We start from the raw sequence: 20504 nt of genomic DNA, 5'->3' as shown, positions 1-20504 counted from the left end.
ATTTAAAATGCATAGCAAACTATGATGCATACGCACACTGCAGGGCAAAAAACAATGGAAATTGCCTTAATTCGCGTGGATACTGCCGGGCAGTGATGTCACATGTCAAGTGGTCTATAGTTTGTTTGGCTTATAATTGGCCAAAAAAAATGAGTCTTATAGCATTGTGAATTGATATAGAATGGTGTGCACACATTTTGTCGCAGCACTTACGTTAGCTGCTCAATGTGTTACTGGCGCACGCTTATGTGAATTTACACAAGTGTAAGTTAGGACTTTATTTATGCATGCAGTAACAAAACCTGAATAAAACTTGCCAATTATAAGCAGAACAAACTTTATATACCCTAAAACTGCAACATGCATATATGAAATTGGTTTTGCTTTTTGGCCTCACTCTGTCTTGTAGGCTGTGGGACTCCCAAGGCTAAACCTGGTCAACACCCTTTGTCAGCAGGCCTGTTTTCTTTGTAGGTATAAATCGTGGACCCCACTGTCAAGAGTAGAACCCTCTTAAGGCCTGAAATATATTATTGGCAGAATGGATCATAAGTGGTTTGGCATTTTATCATCACTTACAACATGCTTGCATTATCCCAATTTTATATGGAATTGTGTAAAAAGATTTCACACATTCATGTACTCCACATGGTAAGTGTATATATATGCACCCACAAACCAGTAATATGCTTTACAGATTTTGTAACTTTCCTTACTTAATACGTATAAATCTATGATTTCTTGCTGATTAACAAAACACCACTTGATTTGTCCTCTTCCTAGATATTGATGAATGTACATTGGACAACACATGTGACTCAAAGGCCCTGTGCACAAACACAGAGGGCGGTTATGAATGCCGCTGTTCACCAGGTGGTGAGTGCTCATCTCATTGCTTTGTAGATGGCAAGAAGAAGAAACATGGCTCTAGCTGGGATGGCGAAGCTTGTGAATCATGCTCATGTCTGGTAAGTTCTTATCTGCCAGTTTCTGAAAGTGTGGTTAAAGACCAGGCTTCATGTTTCAGTGAGTTATATGTCCTATCAATGTTTTCCCCTTCAATCTTTAGAGACCAAAGATATGAGACTTACAGAGTCTGAGAATAATAGTGTACCTCTGGACGCATCGTTCCCGGAACCACCACTAGGTGGCAGCACACGACGATAGCTTTGATGGAACACCTTAATTACTTTCATATGCGAAGACCAGGGAATGCTCTGAGATGGTCCAGATATCTATGATGTAGCCACAATTTTGACATGGTAGTGCATGGAATGAATGCCTTAGGATGGTTTCAAAAGGGTTGGAAACACTGATAAATATACGAAACAGCATAGATCTGGGCCAAAAAAGTGCATTTAATCAACAGCTCTACTAGACCTGTGACGTCACAGGTCTAACCGGGTTTATATCCTTCATTAATATATTCTCGTTCATTAATTGGTTAAACGAGTATCATGTGACCAAAAATAGTTTTGCTATTTTGCAAAGCAGTTAAAAAGCCGACTCAAAGTGCTATTTCCCCGGGATATATTTTTTGCTATACTCCTCTGAGCGCCAGATGACCTCATAGCCGCGTCGCAGTTCCTAGCGGTCGGTGCAACTCGCCACATAAGCGGGATATCGCTACCGGTTCTGGGGTATTAATGTGTAGCAAGTCGTGTTGTCTTGCGAAGTACACAAGCAGCAGCACAGAAGTGCAGCTAAAATGCGGCAGTTTAATGACATAATCTGAGTTACATCAGGAACAATATCTTAATATTGGCGGCGAAATAACAGAGAACATGGTTACTCGTTTCACGGCCGGGTATTGTAGAGGTTAAAACATTACAACGGTAAGCTTTATAGCCACTCAATTGTGTGCGTGCTTTGTGCATGTAGGCCTACGTGTATTCAATCAAAACAAAGCACGGCAAGCCTAGCCTAGCCTTGATTATGCTAGGGATTAGCCTACATTTATGCCTAGGACTATGTCTATGATAAAGGCCTTTCTATTATTTAACCAATTAATGAACAAAGAATATATTAATGAAGGATATAAAACAAATATTTACTGCTCTAAATTAGGGATCTGGTGGAATCTATTGGTCCCCTCGGTGAACTGGAGACCGTGAGCCTACTATTTCCCTCGACCTGGCGGTCTCGGGAAATAGTAGGCTCACGGTCTCCAGTTCACAGAGGGGACCAATAGATTCCACCAGATCCCGAATTTAGAGCAGTAAATATTTGTATAATAACCCCCTTCATCTGGCCAGATGCCACCAACGGCATCTATCTCTAGTTCCGAAAAACTCTGGATTATTTCACCATGTGCCCTGCAAACTTGGAATTAAAGGGTGTCTTCAAAAGTTGTAGATCAAAACAATGCATGCGATGGAAATTGCTTAGTGTGGCAATGTGGTTGAGCTTGCTTGCCCACAATGGTCCCCTGTCGACTATCCCAAGCGCGCTCTTTATTCAATTGTTAATTTAAAATGTATGGGTTGTTACAATGCTTTACTGATGAATACTTGGGCATGATGCGATCGATATGACCTAGCGATTATTTCGGGCTATGTCAATGGTCGCGCTCTGCCATTCACCTCTACAGGTCCGTTTTTAATTTGCAACTTTAACAAATGCACCAAAATTCTTATACTGGTATCAATCTCTGTGAATGTAGAATATTTGATAGCTAATAAGATTCTGCACACGACCGCATCAATAAAATTGTTATAATAAGATCAGGTTTTTGTGTTGGACGGGTTACATAAGTGCGGACTTTCTTTTTGTGTGTAGTTTATGAAAAGGCAAGCAGTGCTTAAAAGGCATAGAGATATATGCAAGACATTCATTTTTTTAGGACAGGCTCTTATTAGTGTGTGAACCATTGCATGACATAACCTGACATGTTGAGGTGCATATGTGTTGTACAAATGTTAGAAAAAACAAAATGTTTGATAAAGAATATATTGTTATGAACATAGTGTATAAGTATAATGGGTTTGGTTCAGTAAATGATGGACATTTCAATGGGTATTTCAGTGTTTAGAGTGCCCACATGGCCACACTACTAAGTTACCATTTTTGAATCAATATACATGTCTTGCATATAACATACCTCACATATTTTTCATTCATTTTACAGAAAGGTGTGGTGACCTGTCAGCGTAAAGTATGCGACTGTTCCAACCCTATCGTGGACACATTCTGCTGTCCTGAGTGCGCCCTCACTCGTGGTATGTGTCTTCATCAAGAAACAGCTGTAGTGTATGACAACGGTCAAAGCTGGGACCACAAATGCCAGCATTGTGAATGTGTGGTAAGTCGAGTCTATTCATAATGAAGTCAGGGTTGCTAAAAGATTTCAGCCCGAATCCCGGGTCAAATAATCGAAAAGTCACCCAATTTTTCTCTTTACCATTGGTTTCTATGGAGCAGGAAACTATCGGAAGTCGCGGGAGCCAATGTTGAAAAGTCACTTTCTTAACCATTGGTTTCTATGGGACAGGAAATTGTCATAAGTCGCTGAGAAAATCTTCAAAAGTCGCCCAATTGGGCTACCAAATGTGTGTTTAGCAACCCTGAATGAAGTATGAACGGTACTATTAAAGCAATAATGTGCGATATGCTTACAGCAAGGTCCACAGTTTTTCTTGAATTTCTACTTTGTGAACGATTGTAATACCCTATGGTGTACTTAAATACCTGATCAAAATACAATTGAACTTGATTGCTGAAGTGGCTTGTTGCTCACATGAATCATTGACATATAAACTATGGGTATATATCAATGCGTCTGTGTTATACGTCTTATTTATACGTCCATGCGTGAATCTGCAGGATTGTACAGCCAATCAACTGCATTAAAATTGAACTGACACGCATTGACGATAGGCGTTGGAATTAAATAAAACTTTTCTTTATTTTACCACATTTGTTTGGCTCAAAATTAAAGGGGACATATCTGATATTGAAAACTAACATTTTTTGGAAAAATAAATACAAATTTGTTTTTTATGGAATTGTTACAATATTTTGTTAACTTTAAGCAACATGAACTACCCTCAGTACCCAGGTCCAATCATGCACAAACAATTATCTACTATTGACTGGCGGTAGGTGAAGCCACATATCCATGGTGATCTTGAGTAGGGTTTACTAGGCATGGAGAAATAGCGCACACATGTTTGGAAAAACAGATGCTCTTGTTTGCATCTATGCCAAAATTGTTGCTATGCAGTGTTGACTTCGCTACGCACACCAAAGTCAGTGATCTAGATTCTTGTTGGTCTGGGTGCCCAATGACGTACCTTCCCCTCCTAAAGACATCACTATCATATGGTTCATTTATTCAAAGTGAACTGAATCTGAATTATGAGAGTGTGTTGCCATTAAAGTTGTCTATTTGCTAACCATATTATCATGCATGTTCTATATACAGGAGGGCTCCATCGAATGTACTAAACAGAACTGTCCTCGCTTAGACTGCTATGACACATACACTCCTGGCGATGAATGCTGCCCTCGTTGCGAACCCATGACATGTGTGGACGTACTGATTACTTAACACAGTCTAACACTAATACCAATTTATTATCATCCACGTGCGAGAGTGATGGCGTCATGTATTCACATAATGAGAGATGGTTTTTGCAAGATGATCATTGCACAGAATGTGTTTGTAGGGTAAGTTTTCTGTTTGCTTCATTCTTGGTTGGAATGAGAAACTATAGTGGGAATTTCAATTGAATGAACGCAGCTGTCAACAGCTGTACTCGATCCAACCGCAATCGTATATTGTGTATTTCAAACTACAAACGCGAACGCACGACCTTGGATACAATACTATCCAATCACGAGTGCGTTGGCAGGATTGGATTCACATCCACGTTACTCACGCACGGTCGTACATGCTGGCATACATCGCGCAGTGTACGCAAAAAACCGTCATGCTATGCCAGGCTGCGTTCATTCAATTGAAATTTCCACTATAGTACATCATTGCTCCCATTACAATAATGCCAAGAAATTAAATCCATCAAATTCTGGTTGATTCCTAAGGTTTGTTTATAATATTTAGAACTACTTTCTGGCTATGTCACTTTACTCTTTAGTATGTTCATCAGGGCTGTGTCTTTTTAGTATATAAACATGCTCTCCAAGCAAAACTTTTTTTTTTTTTTTTGCCTTAAAAGACTATCAACTTGGAGTGGGAAAACTGATATATATAAATTTTGTTAAATGAGATTTTTGCATTTTCATATAAAGTACTAAATATGGATTAAAATGATACCACAACCATCTCTGATTTATGGTCCTAAAGTTATGATTGTCAAAGGAACATGGACATTATGAAATACAAAATAAAGAGAAACAAGCCTTTAAAGTTGAAGCACATTAATTTTAATTTTTTTTTAATTTGCTTTTTTTGAACATGAAAATATTATATGGTTTGAAAGAGGAGATACTAAGGTATGATTTTCTGCAATACTTTAAGAAAATTTTCAACACCTTCATGATTATTTTTGGCCGTACAGTAAATTTGTGTTTGCCAACATCAGCCTCATGAATCTCATCCTTGCTTTGAGACACATGTTAAAATCAACAAACCATGATTTTTAAGCACTCTAATTGCATTTTCCCATTTGTTTCTATTCCATCACAGGGAGGCAATATTTGTTGTTGGTACAATATTGCATGCAGACCTTGATGATGGCCATTTGGTTTGAAGTACAAGCAAGACTCCACAAGAGACTAGTATTTGGATATGACAAGCTGCTTATGCTTAGATATATCTTGTACGCAGTCTGCAGTACTTTAGCAATCTTTGTACAAGTATGTGGAATGTTTATTCAGGAAACAGGTTCACAATTAAGAGTTATTCAAGCTAGGTTTTAGGAATATATTCCAAGTCATTTTTTGTCAATATTTGTAATAATTATAAGATAAAATATTTGTGCAACAAATATGGCTGACATTCCTCAGTAATGTGAAAAATTGGTGCATTTTTGAGAACAAAACCAAAAAAAATGTTAACTTTGTATTTATTTGTATACTGCATGTATAAGGCAGTGAGTATATGAACAAAGATCACTTAGTTTTAACTTAAATGTTTTGCTATGATATTATTTTTATAGTTTCTTTTTTTAAGTATGTACATTATTGTCTTAACCATTAATGGTAGTTGAAGTAGTGGCTCCCGCAATAGTCATGAGCCAAACATGAAGTACACAATGTAGGTCATGACCCAAAGTTGAGTTTAAAGGTTATAACCCCAAATTGCAACTCTGAAATGGTACTGTATTATATAGGTCACAGTCCCAGAATGGAATTAGAAAGGTCAATATTCCAAAATAAATTGCAACAGTCATGACCTGCATTGGAGTTGCAAAGGTCGTGACCCCAGGATGCAAATTTTGAGGTCATGACCATTTGGTTACAAACAAATACCCTGATTCAATAAATAATTATGTCGGATTGGATGTTAAGAGCGGAAGAAACATTCATCTAGCATTATCTCATGCAATTCTGATAGATTTGTTGCAGATATGCAAAACCTTTTGAGGAAAATGTGAACTAATTGCTATTTATACCATTTCATTGAACGCAGCATTCACTCAAAGCACTGATGTACACGCACACATGCTTAAAGATGCCGTATAGATGCTCGAGTGAAACTGCTGCTTCAACGCGTTGACGTCACTGCCACATTAGTATGAAAAATGGTTTGGAGACATTCATTATATGCTGAAGTCTATATGCTTTCCAACTCTCACCATGTTGACTGAGGCATAGTTACAATACTTACATGTACTGAGAGGGAGCATAGCAATTTTGTCTCATTTTGTGTAGTCTAGTAGTACTCATAATCGTAAGATTATGGGTTCGAGGCCCAGCGCAGACAGGTGTATAGTGTCCTTGATCAAGACACTTTAATTGCTCCTTCACCCATGTGTGTGGGTACCAGCTTATGCTAGGAAGGTAAACAGAAATGTGCAGAGGACTAGCCACCTACACACAGCAACATTATACAGAGAAGTTATGCCCAATCGCTACTGAAAGAGTGATGGGGACTCCAGGATGCACTGGAAAGTATCACACCCAGTCACTTGTGAAAAAGAAATAGGAAAGAAAGTGTGACTACCCAATTTACATATTTACCCATTCAATTTTCTCCTGCACTTCATGGGGTTATTGACATGAGATGGGACTGAATTACAAACTTGTGAGCATTCTATATTAAGTTTATTTATTTAATCCATAGGTTTTTTCCAGATAAAGGGGAAGTACTGGAGAGAGAGGGACATAGTTTTGTGATGATTTTAATTTTTGCAGGATAAAAACCTACGAAACTATTTGGACTCATGATGCGCTGTTGGTTAGAAGGACCTGTGGATTATGATATTGCATTTATGTTCATATCCATAGAAATTGTGAAAATTAACCCTGCAAAAAAACAAAAACTTGAGTTGGACTTCCAATTTTTGATTTTGACCCACAATGTGCTATTCCAGTTAAAGTCCACACATCCCTCTGGAAGACATGACCATAAACTTCCACATAGGGAGTGTGAACTTCAAATGGGTTTATCTGAATGGGTGACTCCATTTGAAATCTACACTCCCTGTGTGGGACATCAAGTGTGTCCCACACTCCCTGTATGGGACATACCATTCTTACATCAAGGTCTTGTCTTCCACAGGGGGTGTATGGATTTCAACTGGAATAGCCAGATGATGGGAGCGTCTGATTTCAAACTCTCCATTGTGAACTTGAAATAGAACAAAAACAAATCATTCTATATAAGAAAAGAAATGAGATTCTTTTTTAATTATGTTATTGAAACAATTCATTGATGTTATTTTAATCAACTGTGTATGTATTTATATTATAGTTAATCAACTGTGAAAAATAAATGTGATGGAGCAAAATGAGCCTGAAGGTGGGAATTCTAGTTTCACTATGGACCACACAATGGCCTCATCCCAATGGCATAGTTCAATAACCTCAATTAAACACTCATAGTGCAAAATTTGACCTCAAGTAAAGAGTATGAGTTTTTGTACCCAAATTTTGTAAGGTCATTCAATTAATGTACAAATGTATTGGGGTTAAAGAACGGCCCTGTATGATGAACATGTTGTGGATCCTAGTGTTTATAGACATGAGGAGATAAATGTGTCAGTATTTTCTATGTTCCCCTTTTTTGCGATAACTAAACTTTAAATACCATTCTTACAAAAGGTTACAAACTTGGGGCTTTCAGTGGAACCAAGCTACAAAATTAGTAATATCACAATTATGGGATTGAGTTGAGTCAAAATCATACTCATTTTGCTTGATCACATCATAAATAAGTCTTTTTTTAAGTGATATCATGACCCAATGTTGAAATGAATGTTTTAGTGATACTCATTTGAAGACCAAACGTCACACTTTTGTGTGTTATTTTCAGGGTCTTTTTGTCAATGTTTTAATGCTTTGTATCATGCATTTGGGTTACCATGGTTATGTGATATATTTATGTAATATTTTAGCCAGACTTTGTTATTTATATTTTGCAAAAGTAGAGTTAGATTTTCACTTTATGAAAGCATACAGTGTAAAACATCCCCCTTATTTATAATAAAAACCAGAAAATAATAGAGAAACTAGTTTGTCTGACGATCCTGTCAATCAAATTCCCACAGCTCATGATTGGTTAATATCAAGTAACTAACAAAGATACAGCCCTAGTTATACGACACTAACCAATCGTGGGCTTTGCTGGAATTTGATTGACAGAATTGTCAGATGCTAACTATTTTGTTAAATTCTGACTTGTTATAATATGCCCGATTCATAACACAGCCAGACGGTATTTGTCTTGATTCCTTTTACAATTGGAGCACCTTGTTAGGCCGTAGGCATGTGTACTTGTTATCTGGCTGTAATATATCCCTAACATTAATGTTATGTAGATGCAATTAATAAAACAACTCGTGTAGATTTAGGATAGACAATTTGATTCAATTACTGGGCCAATCTAACTTTCTAGCTAAGCTATTGGCAGTAAGTGTGTTTATTTTTATGGGTACCAATCTTACAGCAACCACATACTCTTTTAACAACTATTTGATTGAATAAAGACATACAGACAAATCATTTTGTTTTTCTACCATAAGATAAATGAATCATGACAGGTTAAAAAGAAGAGATTCTTGTGACCTTTCACAAAACAACAAAAATGCACAGATTTTATCTAGAAGTTGGTATAACAATAACCCCAAAGCAACTTTAATATGTGTGTTTTTTTCTGTTTGCCCCTTTTGGGTCAAGATACTACATATAAGATTTTTTGTTTATTAATTAGTAGAAAATGCACTGTTATACAATGGAATTATCATAAAGTTGTTGTTTATGCCAAGTACTCTGATTAGTCAGAGTGGAACATGTGGTGCAATAATCAAACCTTTGATGATTAATACTTAACTCTTACACCTGTTGAATTTGAATTAAAAGTCAGGGGCATTAAAGTGAATTTGACATTGTATTATTGAGGTTCAAACGAAGAAGTAAAGTAGAAGTAAAGTAAAAAAATTTCGAAGAAACAAAACGAAGAAGTAAAGTAAAAAAATTTCATTTTTTAAAATACAGAAATACATTTTATCTTTAACCAATAATCGGCTGCTGGTATCAAACTATCAATGAAGCCACCTTTGTTATAGGAATTGTATAGTAATAAACTAAAACATTTTACAGTGGTTGCCTATAAACTTTATTTATTAAAACAAATCAACATCAGAGTTTGTCAAAGTGTACAAGTTGGATATGATAGTGTTGACCAATTATGTTCTACAACCAAGGTGGGGGAGGGAAATATGCAGTCAAGGACCTATGTAATTTTGGCAACCATTTTCAATCTTAAGGGATCTAGAATTATTAGTTATTAGGTTCAGCGTCGGTATGGTACGGGAAATTATCGTGCGCTCAGTGTCATACTGTACACTTCTATGACACTGGACGATAATTTCCTGTACCATACCGACGCAGAACCTAATAACGAATTTATCATACCACTAAGTCATTCTAAATTTGGAAATAATTACGCTTTTAAACATTTTAATTGCTGCTAAATAGGAAAACTTTGCAAAAAATAGATGACTGTTCCGCAGATTACAGATTGCGTGCATTTTACGCTACCGGTTTACGCGAGTCGCCTTTATACGCGTATTTCGCCGTACATACACGTGATCGGGCTTGCAATGGCACGCTCTTACTGACTAGATATAAAGCGTAAAATACGCACTCACTGACTAGATACGAAAATATATCAGGTTAGCGGTGTTCTTTGATATTTCCCTTAGTGGTATGATAAGAGCGTTTATTGCGTTTCAACAGTATTTTTTGTGGGACATGAGAGCACCTCAGACCTATCGTATTGCATTCTGAATACGAAGCATGTCTTTCTAATATCAAATAATTTTCATTTTTTTTTTTTTTTTATATAATACAAATTTTATGACAAATTATAAAAATTTGATATTTTTCAAATTTTTGATATATAACAGTTCTCGAAGTAAATTATATAAATCTAATGATATATTCTTAAAGTGTATGTAGCTGGGAGGAAAATCGACGGTCAATTGAAAATTTTGACCTTTCATATTGAAGATATGGATTTTTTCCAAAAAGTTGGTGTTTTGGAAAAAAAATCCATATATTCAATACGAAAGGTCAAAATTTTCAATTGATCGTCAGCTTTTCATCCCACCTACATACACTTCCAAGTATAAATCATCAGATTTATAAAGTTTACTTCGAGTACTGTTAAATATCAAAAATATCAATTTTTAATGATTTGCCATAAAATGTGCATTAAATTGCGAATTTCAAAAAATCAAAATTATTTGATATCAGAATGACATTCTTCGTATTCAGAATGCAATTCGCATGTCTGATGTGCTCTCGTGTCCCACAATAAATACTGTCCAAACATTCATACCCCTTCCCTTAAGGTTAGGTGAGCTGTTGTATGTACAGTGCGCAAAATAATTAAGGTACCAGTTATTATGTTCACCCCTGTATCCTGTATCTGATTTAAGAACTCATTTGTTGAAATTGGTGGAGAATTAAAGAAACAGCGATCTAAAAATTGCACTTTTTATGTTCTAATCAATGAAAGCACAACACTAGTTTTAATGTGCTAAACAATGGAAAGCGCAGTGCTAGTTCTTGTTCAAGAACACTTTGTAAACAAATCAATAGGGCATGCAATGGAGCATGCAATGGAGTAAACTGCAACTTTTGAATTTGCATCTTCCTTGGGTTTTTGGATCATTGTGTCTGTATTTCTTGAATGATTTCAACGAATGAGGTCTGAAATCCGAGCTAAAAGATGCAGCTATTGGCTGCTGATTCCAATTATGACCGGGATACATGATTTGCACTGAAAAAAAAAAAGTTCCGCGCAAATTTGTTATTTTTTCTGCAAAATTGCCTGTCCCTGATTATGACTTATCTGCCTTTGTTTAGGATATACAGAGGTGAACATAATTGGTACCTTGATTATTTTCACCAATGTATATGCATAGTGTAGATGACTTTGTATATACTCATGTATTCTTATTCTATAATGTTTTGTTGTACAACAATAAGTAAGCTTAGATTGAATATTAGATCGGGGGGTTGTCACCCTAAATAAGGTCACCAACTCAAAACCTGGTGTGAATAATGTCAAGTGGGGTCAGAGTGGTGTGATTTTCAAGGAGTGAGGTCTGTTTCATAACAGGTTGGGAATCCCTGAAAATTGGTGAGGGCTCTGAGGGCATCCTTCTAGCACTCCCTTTAAATGACATTAAGAATGACAAATTCTTTGAGTTTGGGCTGGTTAAAATTGAGGAAAGTTTCAGACCTAAAATTATATGTTATAAATTGTTAAGACAGCTTCAGAGAGAGTTTACAACATTGTAAGTAAGCATTTGTTATTCTGATAAAGTTCCGTTTTGTAAACAGTAGGGAGAAGGAGTTGGGCTGATGATACCGCTCTTGAGACTGCCTATTAACCCTAACAGGACGGTATACTACAAAATACTACTTGATATATGCGCTGTTCGTGCATGCATCCCACGTGGTGTGATGACGCAATCGCCCTAAGTGATATATAGGCACGGTTTCGCTGGCCAGCGAAGTCCAAGACCCGTGGCAAAGTGTCGCCGACCCAGTGCCTGGCATGCGAGGGGTCTCGGGTTCGAATCCCACCCAGAGCAAACAACTTCTTTCCTTCTTTTCTCTCTTTATTCCTTTCTTCTTTCCTTTCCCGTCACCAAAAAGCCCTTAGACGGTTAGGGTTAAAAGGATATTATAAACAAGACCTTGCAGTGTTGCATGGCCCTTGATGAGCAAGTAATGTAATAAATGAAGTTGTAAAGTTGATTGAACATACCCTCCCCTACCCCACACTACTATCATACTATGGGTTACCCTACCCCACACTCCTTGGTATCATACTATGGGTTACCACACCCCACACCACAGGGTATCATACTATGAGTTACCCCACCCCACACCCCTGGGTATCATACTATGTGTTATCCTACCCCACACCCCCAGGGTATCATACTATGGGTTACCCCACCCCACACCCCTGGGTATTATATTATGGGTTACCCTACCCCATACTCCTGGGTATCATACTATGGGTTACCCCACCCCACACCCCAGGGTATCATAATATGGGTTACCACACCCCACATCCCATGGATATCATATTGTGGGTTACTCCACCCCACACGCCTGGGTATCATAGTATTTAGGTTCATAATGTTATGGCCCCTTGATGTGCAACTAATCTGATAAATGGAGCGAGGGCAGTATTGAATTTGATTGAACAAGAACAACTCATCTTTCTGTTAATAGCATGTACTCCATAGATAATTATAGAAATGTACATAGAACTGTATAGTATTATTAATAATATAGACTGGTGTATTATTGGTTCAAACCATGGGGCTACAGTTTGATCAGCTCGTAATTGGCGGATCACAAATTATTAATTAAAGTCCTATACTTTATTTAAAACACCCAATATAGACCATACAGGTCAACTGTATCACTCTTAATGTAGATATATTTTTTGACGGAAGTGGTAAAAACCTAACATTTGCAGGCGATTACGAGCTGATTAAAGTACCGGGTATATTTAAGATCAATTTGCTAAATGCGTCTATAGAAAGCAACAACTGGTAGGTCTGTAGCCACAAATTACTTTTAGGTACAGGTGTTCCAAAAATGTGGATCATGTTTAGTAAAAATTCACCTTGTGAGAAAAAAAATCCCCTGAAATGTTACTGTTGACGTTGTGGGTATTATTTCAATGTTTTTACTTAAAAAATGGACATTATGTGAATTTTTCTTCCAAATTTGGATCTTTTAGGGCATATTTTAGTGCAAATTCACACAAAAAAGTAGACCTTTTGTTAGATTTGGGTGGTGCCTGGCTATGGGCCCGAACTGGAATTCGAAATAAAATGGGTTAGTTCATGGACAACTTGGTCCATTTCCACAGGATGTGTGGAGTAGCCCTATGGTTTGATTTTTAACATCTGAATAATTATAGTATTTAAATTGGGAACAAAATAGCAAAATTTGACATGTGATGTATGAAAAACAAATTTGTACAAAGAAAATAAAAGTTTTAAAAAGATGTTATTGCTGGTTCAAGTTGATTTGTGTCAAATAAGTAAGTTGTTTGTGATTTTTTATTAATAAAAGATAGAGGTTCCCTTGCTGGGGAAATGTTTGGAAAACTATATTGTTTCTTCCAAGTGTAGGAAAAATAACAGTGTGAAATTGTATCGTGATCTTTTTGACCTCTGACCTTTGACGGTTTTAGATTATTTCTTGTTTGTTTTGAAAGTCAAACTTGAGTCAAACTTGATGTTTCAGCATATTTCAGTTCTACAGACCTGCTCATGTCTATGGCAAGTTGATTACATATTAAAAGAGAAAAACAAAGAAAGAGATTTTGGTGTTATTTTCACAGAGAAACCTCCTTCTCTCCATTAAAAAACCTGTTGTTATTTTTTGTTTAGTTTCTTGAAAAGTTAAGCTTTTGAAATATGTGGGATTTTCCCCATATCCCAGCTTTTTTTTTTCAAAAACTTGATACTTTGTATCTGGTTACTTGGATTTATAAACTTGATTTCTCAATTCAAAAAGCCAAGTTTTAAAAGAACTTTGGGTTTCAACTCAGAAACCAGGTTATTCCTCCCCCCCCCCCCAGCAAAATGTTTCCCACCTTTCTAGATACAAAATAGTTTCCATAGTGCAGCCGCAAAAGGCAACGCTAAGTAACAATACCTCATACTTATTTCATAAATTGTTGCATATGACCAGGGACAGGCGATTTGCACGGAACTTTTTTTCCGCGCAATTGGCTATTTTTTTTCCTATGGGCAGGGATACATGATTTGCACTGAAAAAAGAGTTCCATGCAATTCCGCGCAATTTGCTATTTTTTTCCGCGCAAATCGCCTGTCCCTGCATATGACTCATTCTGCAAGTATTCATGGCTATCCAAGCGTTGTACAAAATCAGCCTCGCTTGTTCAAGAATAAAATACTTCCTGCATGTGAAATGTTGTTTTTATTGACTAACAGAGATATTCACCATGTGCACAGTTTATTAACACATTGTGTGTGTGTGTTCAAAAAATATCAAAACTCTTGAATTTTTAGGGTACCTTATTCGACCTAATTTAATATTGCCCCTCTCCTAATAAGCTCCCCTATGGAGTATAGAAGTAACAACTGTGAGCACCCCTGTTTTCAATGCACCTGTACAATTTTAATACCATGTTAATTTTCTAATTTCAGAGTATGATTTCAGTTGCCTATAGATGCACTGCATTTGTATTCCAAATATTGAATTTTATAATTTTAATAATTTTAGTAACAGACTCAAGTACTTGGGGTGCCTATTAGATCAAATACAGTGACACTGGTTTACCAAACTAGAAAAGAGAACTTATTGTTGGCAATGACAAAGGCATTGCAATGAATTGATTTAGGTCTACTCATGCATACCAATTGTTGACTTCACTTCTCACAGGGCTGCCAAACCTCCAATTTGGTAGCCCAATTAGGCAACATTTGACCATAAAAACCAATTATTAAGAGAAAAATTGGGCTATGTTTCTATTATTTGACCTGTGATTTGGGTTGAAATATTTGGCCCAATTAGGCAACATTTGACCATTTCTGTCCCATAAAAACAAATGCTTAAGAGAAAAATTGGGTTACTTTTTGATTATTTTACCTGTGATTTGGGCTGAATATGTTGCAACCCTGCTGCTCATAGTCACACCTGTCTGGTTTGCACATTGTAGGATACAATTGTTGGGGGTCAGATCGCACACAGCATTGTCACATGACACAGGTACACCAATCACACCCTCTCCCATTCAGTTCTTAACCCGTCTACTTTGGTACTTTTATATATAACTCAACCTTTAGGATCCGTTTCTTTACATAATTTGCATTAGTCAGGATCCTACCGTGTAATAAGGAGCCAGATCTTAACTTGTTCAGGTAAGTTGTATTTTTATGTTGAAGTTTTGCAACATGATTGATATAAAGTGTATTTCATTTCCTCATTTATTTATAACACTGAGCCGCAGCCAGGTAAAGCCCAATAGTGCAGTGGCTATACATGTACTAAATAAATTAAAGCGATGCCAACCAAAAATGATGGGACAGGGAGGTCTGATTTCATAACTTATATTGATTAACACAACATGTACATGTAGGTCTATTCCTATGCACAATGCTTCAATCCACCAATAATTCCCATTCTATAACAATATTATTTTAAATTAAATTATATGTTATCAATTTACATTGTGTAAATTGCAATTTATTAGTTGAACTTTGCACTGACTTTTTAAAACTTTTAAAACATTTTTGTTACCAACTGCTGGGTCTGATTGTCCCCATAGAACTTTCATATAACAAAATAAAAATCGTTTAAAACCTACCTTGGAAGTGCCAGCCAGTGTAATAAATGAAAAATAAAATCACATGAATTTTCGATTAGTCAAACTTCATTCCCACAGTCATCTATGGGAGGATTGTGTTTAATATTATATCCCATTTCACATCCAAGGTTTTTACCTACAATGCACTCTGTTTTGAATTATTGAATTAGCTTATTCTGCATATTGTGGAATTAAGTCCCTCAGTTGAATAATAACATTCCTAGTCTGTGACTTATTTATGTTATTTAAAATATTTTGGGCAAACATTTTTTGCAAAATAATTTTTCAACCCCAAAATAACATTCTGTTTAGAATGATTTGTACCAAGTTTTCACAAATGTTTTTGGAATGTTATTAAAACGCTTTTATACCCTTTATATAACCCGACATTTAAATGTTTTCTGTAAAACATTTGTGTTTGCTGTGCAGTAAATTACCAACAAATGTTATTTAATGTTATGAAAACGTTTTATACTCTACCTTTATATAACCGACATTTAAACGTTTTCTGACAACCTTTTATAACCTTTTGCGAATGATGTCGAAAATGTTTTGTGTTTGCTGTGTAGCTACTTTTATGAAGAATGAATGTTCTGTAATTGTTTTTTATCTTTCATCTCTATTAGATTTTCAGTGTATTAGCAAGTAGATGATGTATATGTATCACAGACGTTATACATTCCCCCCAATATTTTGCCATGGGGAGCTTACTTATTTGTGTCTTCTGTACTATCCATCATATACCCCCCTGCATAACGAAATTCAACAATATTCAATATCCAAAGCAATATCATCACTACAATATGCCCCAAAAACAGAACTCCCCCATCCCACATAATCGCAAATTGACATGACAGCTTCATTCCAATTCAATTTATTTCATCCAAAACGGTCCTGTGATACACCTTCCCCAATCAAACACATTTCTCTTGCATTTGATCATCTTCTACTCTTCCCTAGAAAAATCATTATAATACCAAATCTAAACACCATGCCATGGAATTCACCATATCACGTCCAAGCTCACATTGGGCACCCCATTCCTTTTTTAAAGGAATTTTTATTTATATATACATGTGGGTATATCCATGGCCCAGATGAGCCACCTGGACTAATGTAAAAGCCCAAGATGCAAAACACTGTACAAACTAATTTGAAATATTTTGTTATATATTTTTAGATAACTAGTTCCCATCGGTGACAAGTTACCAATCCTGGTGAAGTTGCCATGGCAACAACTAATGTTGGGTCAGATGAAGAAGAGGCAGGACCAAGCACAAAAAGAAGAAGACTTAACCAGGGTAAGTTTGGACAACCAATGACTTCTTCACAATTAAGTGGTCATTTTAGGAGCATTTTATTTTCACTAATTGGGGTTAGGTCACAAATGTAACAACACACAAATATGTAAACTTTTGTTGTATAATAACATTATAAAAGCATCAATTTTGTGAAAATTCCAACAAACATAAAAAAAATATGTTTAATTTCCAAAATTTCTTGCAGCTTAAAGTAAATTTTTCTTTTTTTTTTTTTTTCTTTTGGAAATAAATTATAGTACACATGAATTTGAAATTAATAACGGTATCAGGGATCTTCTGACCTATGACAGTCAAGATTTGGTTCTGTACAGTTCCTTCAAGTTCTTTGCTGTCATAGTTACTCAGCTATGAAACGGGACAAATCCACATTCAAAAAGAGCAAATGTCGGCATAGAATAAAAATTCCCAATTTCTTATTTCTTATATGAGTGGATATTCATACATAGTGGTAGATAAAATGAATTAAAGTTTTAACTTCAACACTACACTATTTTTCACTCACCTGGAACGTTTTCACTAGTCCGACTAGCGTCTTCAGCAGATGGTGATGCTATGTTGATATCTTGTCTACAACCGAAACCCAAGACTAAATCGTGACCAAGGATAGAAATAGATCCTATTTGGGATAACTTGCTGATGCCCAGGAGGGGCGGCGCTACATCGTAACATCCTATGACGTCATTCTGTCAATCATATGACATCATCAGTGAGAGATATCCCAATTGTAGACAAGATATCAACACAGCATCACCATCTGCTGAAGACGCTAGTCGGACTAGTGAAAACGTTCCAGGTGATCGAAAAATAGTGTAGTGTTGAAGTTAAAACTTTAATTCATTCTTCTTATTTCTTGACCCAAAGGCTAAGAGCAATACCGTAAAACCCCATCTACAAGCATATATAATGTTTTTTATGAAAGCTAAATTAATTCGAAGTAAGCATAAATATACTAATACAATAGATTGGTCTTAAAATAATACTTGTTTGTATATGCTTGGATCCGTAATTTATTTGCTCAAATTCCATAATGGCGCCTGGATTAATGTAGCTTTCATTAGAGGCACTCTATATGCTTGTAGACGGGGTTTTACGGTATTGTATAATTGATTTGTTGGGAGTGGCCTTTCTTTTCCTTGTTCTTTTTCCTCAATCCTGTTTCTCTGTTTTCTCTTCATATAGGCCAGCATGCTTTATAGATAGCTTGTAAGGCTTGGGTAGCATTTTGCTTGAGTGTGGTCCCATCAGGACCCAAGTGTGTGTCTGCCCGTACCAACCGGTTAAACAAACAAACAAATGTAACTAACATGCCCTTAAAATCTCAACAACAAAGATAAAGAAAAAAGAGGAATAACTGAAAGAAACAAAGAATGTCTTAAAGGAAATAAGAATAATTTGACACGGCTAATTGAAGATTCCAGAGCCTTGCACCCTGATGGATAACATTTCATGCCCCCACTTCAAATCCTGGATCTGCCCTTGTAAAATGTTAATATGCATGGCTGTCCCTCTTTTCAAGCTACAAAAATAATAAGTTAATTGAGAAGGACATTATTTTTATGTTATAAGTGATTGTATTACATTTTGTTTCCTACTACAGGTATGGAGAAGGTATCACACAATGATATTAATGCTGTAGTATACAAAACTAAACTTGGACGCGATCAACAAAAGCATCTCTTTAGACAACTTGGTATTCAGTCATCAGATGTTGAGAATGCTGAGAGGAGAGCAGACACCAGAGATTTTCAACTCCAAGCGATTGAAGTGTTAGAATTCTGGCAACAAACCAACAAGAATGCTACAAGAAAAGCAATTATAGATGCTTTGAAAGAATGTGGTTTCATTAGAGAGAAAGAAATTTTAGAGAAACAATGGAGCTGCATTTCACAAGGTAATATATTGTAACACTAGTTTATTGAGTGCATATACGGGGGCATATGATATGTGCATCTTTGTACATTTTCTTCAATGGGTTTAGGAAAGATGATTGCATCTTAAAAACTTATATTAGGGTTCAGCAGCACAAAGACGTATGTCCATTAGGGAACAAACCAAAAGATCAATGACGTCCTATAAACATAACTAGTTTCGTTTCTCAGCCAACCCCCTCCCTCCCTGCCAGAAACGTAATAAAGAAATGTTGAACATTTTGACATAATAATGACACATTCTTCAGACCGATGTTTTTGTACAAACATAATCGAGTATTTTTACCCCCTCCCCCCTAAACAAAACTAGTTTAGTTTATAGGACGTCATCGATCTGTTGGTTTGTTCCCTTAGCGAACATTTAGAACTCAGTGGTACTAAGAGGTACCATCATAAGATTAGAATGTGTCATTGAATTGACAAGAGGAGCAAGCAAAACCACAGCCCATCCACTTGTGGCCCAGTTACATGGGCATGCACAACATTTTTCGTCATAGCGCCTTCTTGACATGTCTGACACATAACAGACTATACATTTTTGGAATCCTCATGACCACACAAGTAATTTGATACATTACTTGACATAATTGGAGCATTCTGAAAATTTGACCCCCATGTAACCTTGATTGACCCCTCCCTGGAATGCCCGGAAGTCTCAGGAGGTGAGCCCAAGTTAAATTGATTCAGAATCAATCAAAGATCCCAAAATAACTTTCAAATCTTTGTTCTATGAGTTGGTCACGAACTCTACATAATAGTCTTCTACTAATATTATTGTATTCAAATATTTATTGCCTACAGCATGCTTAACATCAGCATTCAACTTAGAGGAGTGCAAGAAACAGCTGATAACATTCTATCGTCATGAAATGAGCAGAGTGCAATTATTGCCATGGTGTGATGAATCAAGAAATATGAATGACATTTATGTTACTTTGAAGTTAAAGAAAGGGTCAAGAAAAGGTACCGCATTGCTGCCAAAGAATGAAGATCTTGTAAGTCTCCAAACATCAGATGGTATGCCAGCAACACGGATACTAGTTAAGGGAGTAGCTGGCAGTGGGAAGTCAACTTTGTTGGCTAAGTTAGCTTATACTTGGTCGCAACAAAGAAGTGACTCACCACTTGCCAAATTTCAATTGTTATTTATATTGAGTTTACGTGAAGTTAAAAGTGGCAGCTTGATTGATGAAATATTTGAGCAAATCTTTGAAACAAAAACCACTGTGTCTAAAGATGGACTAGAAGCATATATTG

At 36.3% G+C, this 20504-nt stretch overlaps 2 protein-coding genes across 2 annotated transcripts in view; both read left to right on the top strand.

Annotated features, from left to right (window-relative positions):
- The window catches only part of LOC140137925 (protein kinase C-binding protein NELL2-like), a 158014-nt gene extending 150120 nt beyond the window's left edge, over positions 1 to 7894 (top strand). Inside the window, exons 15-18 of the mRNA XM_072159730.1 lie at positions 784 to 968; positions 3128 to 3301; positions 4424 to 4668; positions 5648 to 7894. Coding sequence (XP_072015831.1) covers positions 784 to 968; positions 3128 to 3301; positions 4424 to 4549 — 485 coding nt within the window. The 3' untranslated portion in view covers positions 4550 to 4668; positions 5648 to 7894. The remainder of the gene's footprint in view (positions 1 to 783; positions 969 to 3127; positions 3302 to 4423; positions 4669 to 5647) is intronic.
- Positions 7895 to 17235: 9341 nt separating this feature from the next.
- LOC140138275 (NLR family CARD domain-containing protein 4-like) overlaps positions 17236 to 20504 on the top strand; it is a 109640-nt gene continuing 106371 nt past the window's right edge. The window contains exon 1 of the mRNA XM_072160188.1: positions 17236 to 17298. The gene's annotated coding sequence lies outside the window, so the exon portion shown is untranslated. The remainder of the gene's footprint in view (positions 17299 to 20504) is intronic.

The sequence above is a fragment of the Amphiura filiformis genome, chromosome 17 (genome assembly GCF_039555335.1).
Source record: "Amphiura filiformis chromosome 17, Afil_fr2py, whole genome shotgun sequence".
In the NCBI taxonomy this organism is placed as follows: domain Eukaryota; kingdom Metazoa; phylum Echinodermata; class Ophiuroidea; order Amphilepidida; family Amphiuridae; genus Amphiura; species Amphiura filiformis.
This window is presented reverse-complemented; position numbering and strand designations above follow the sequence as displayed.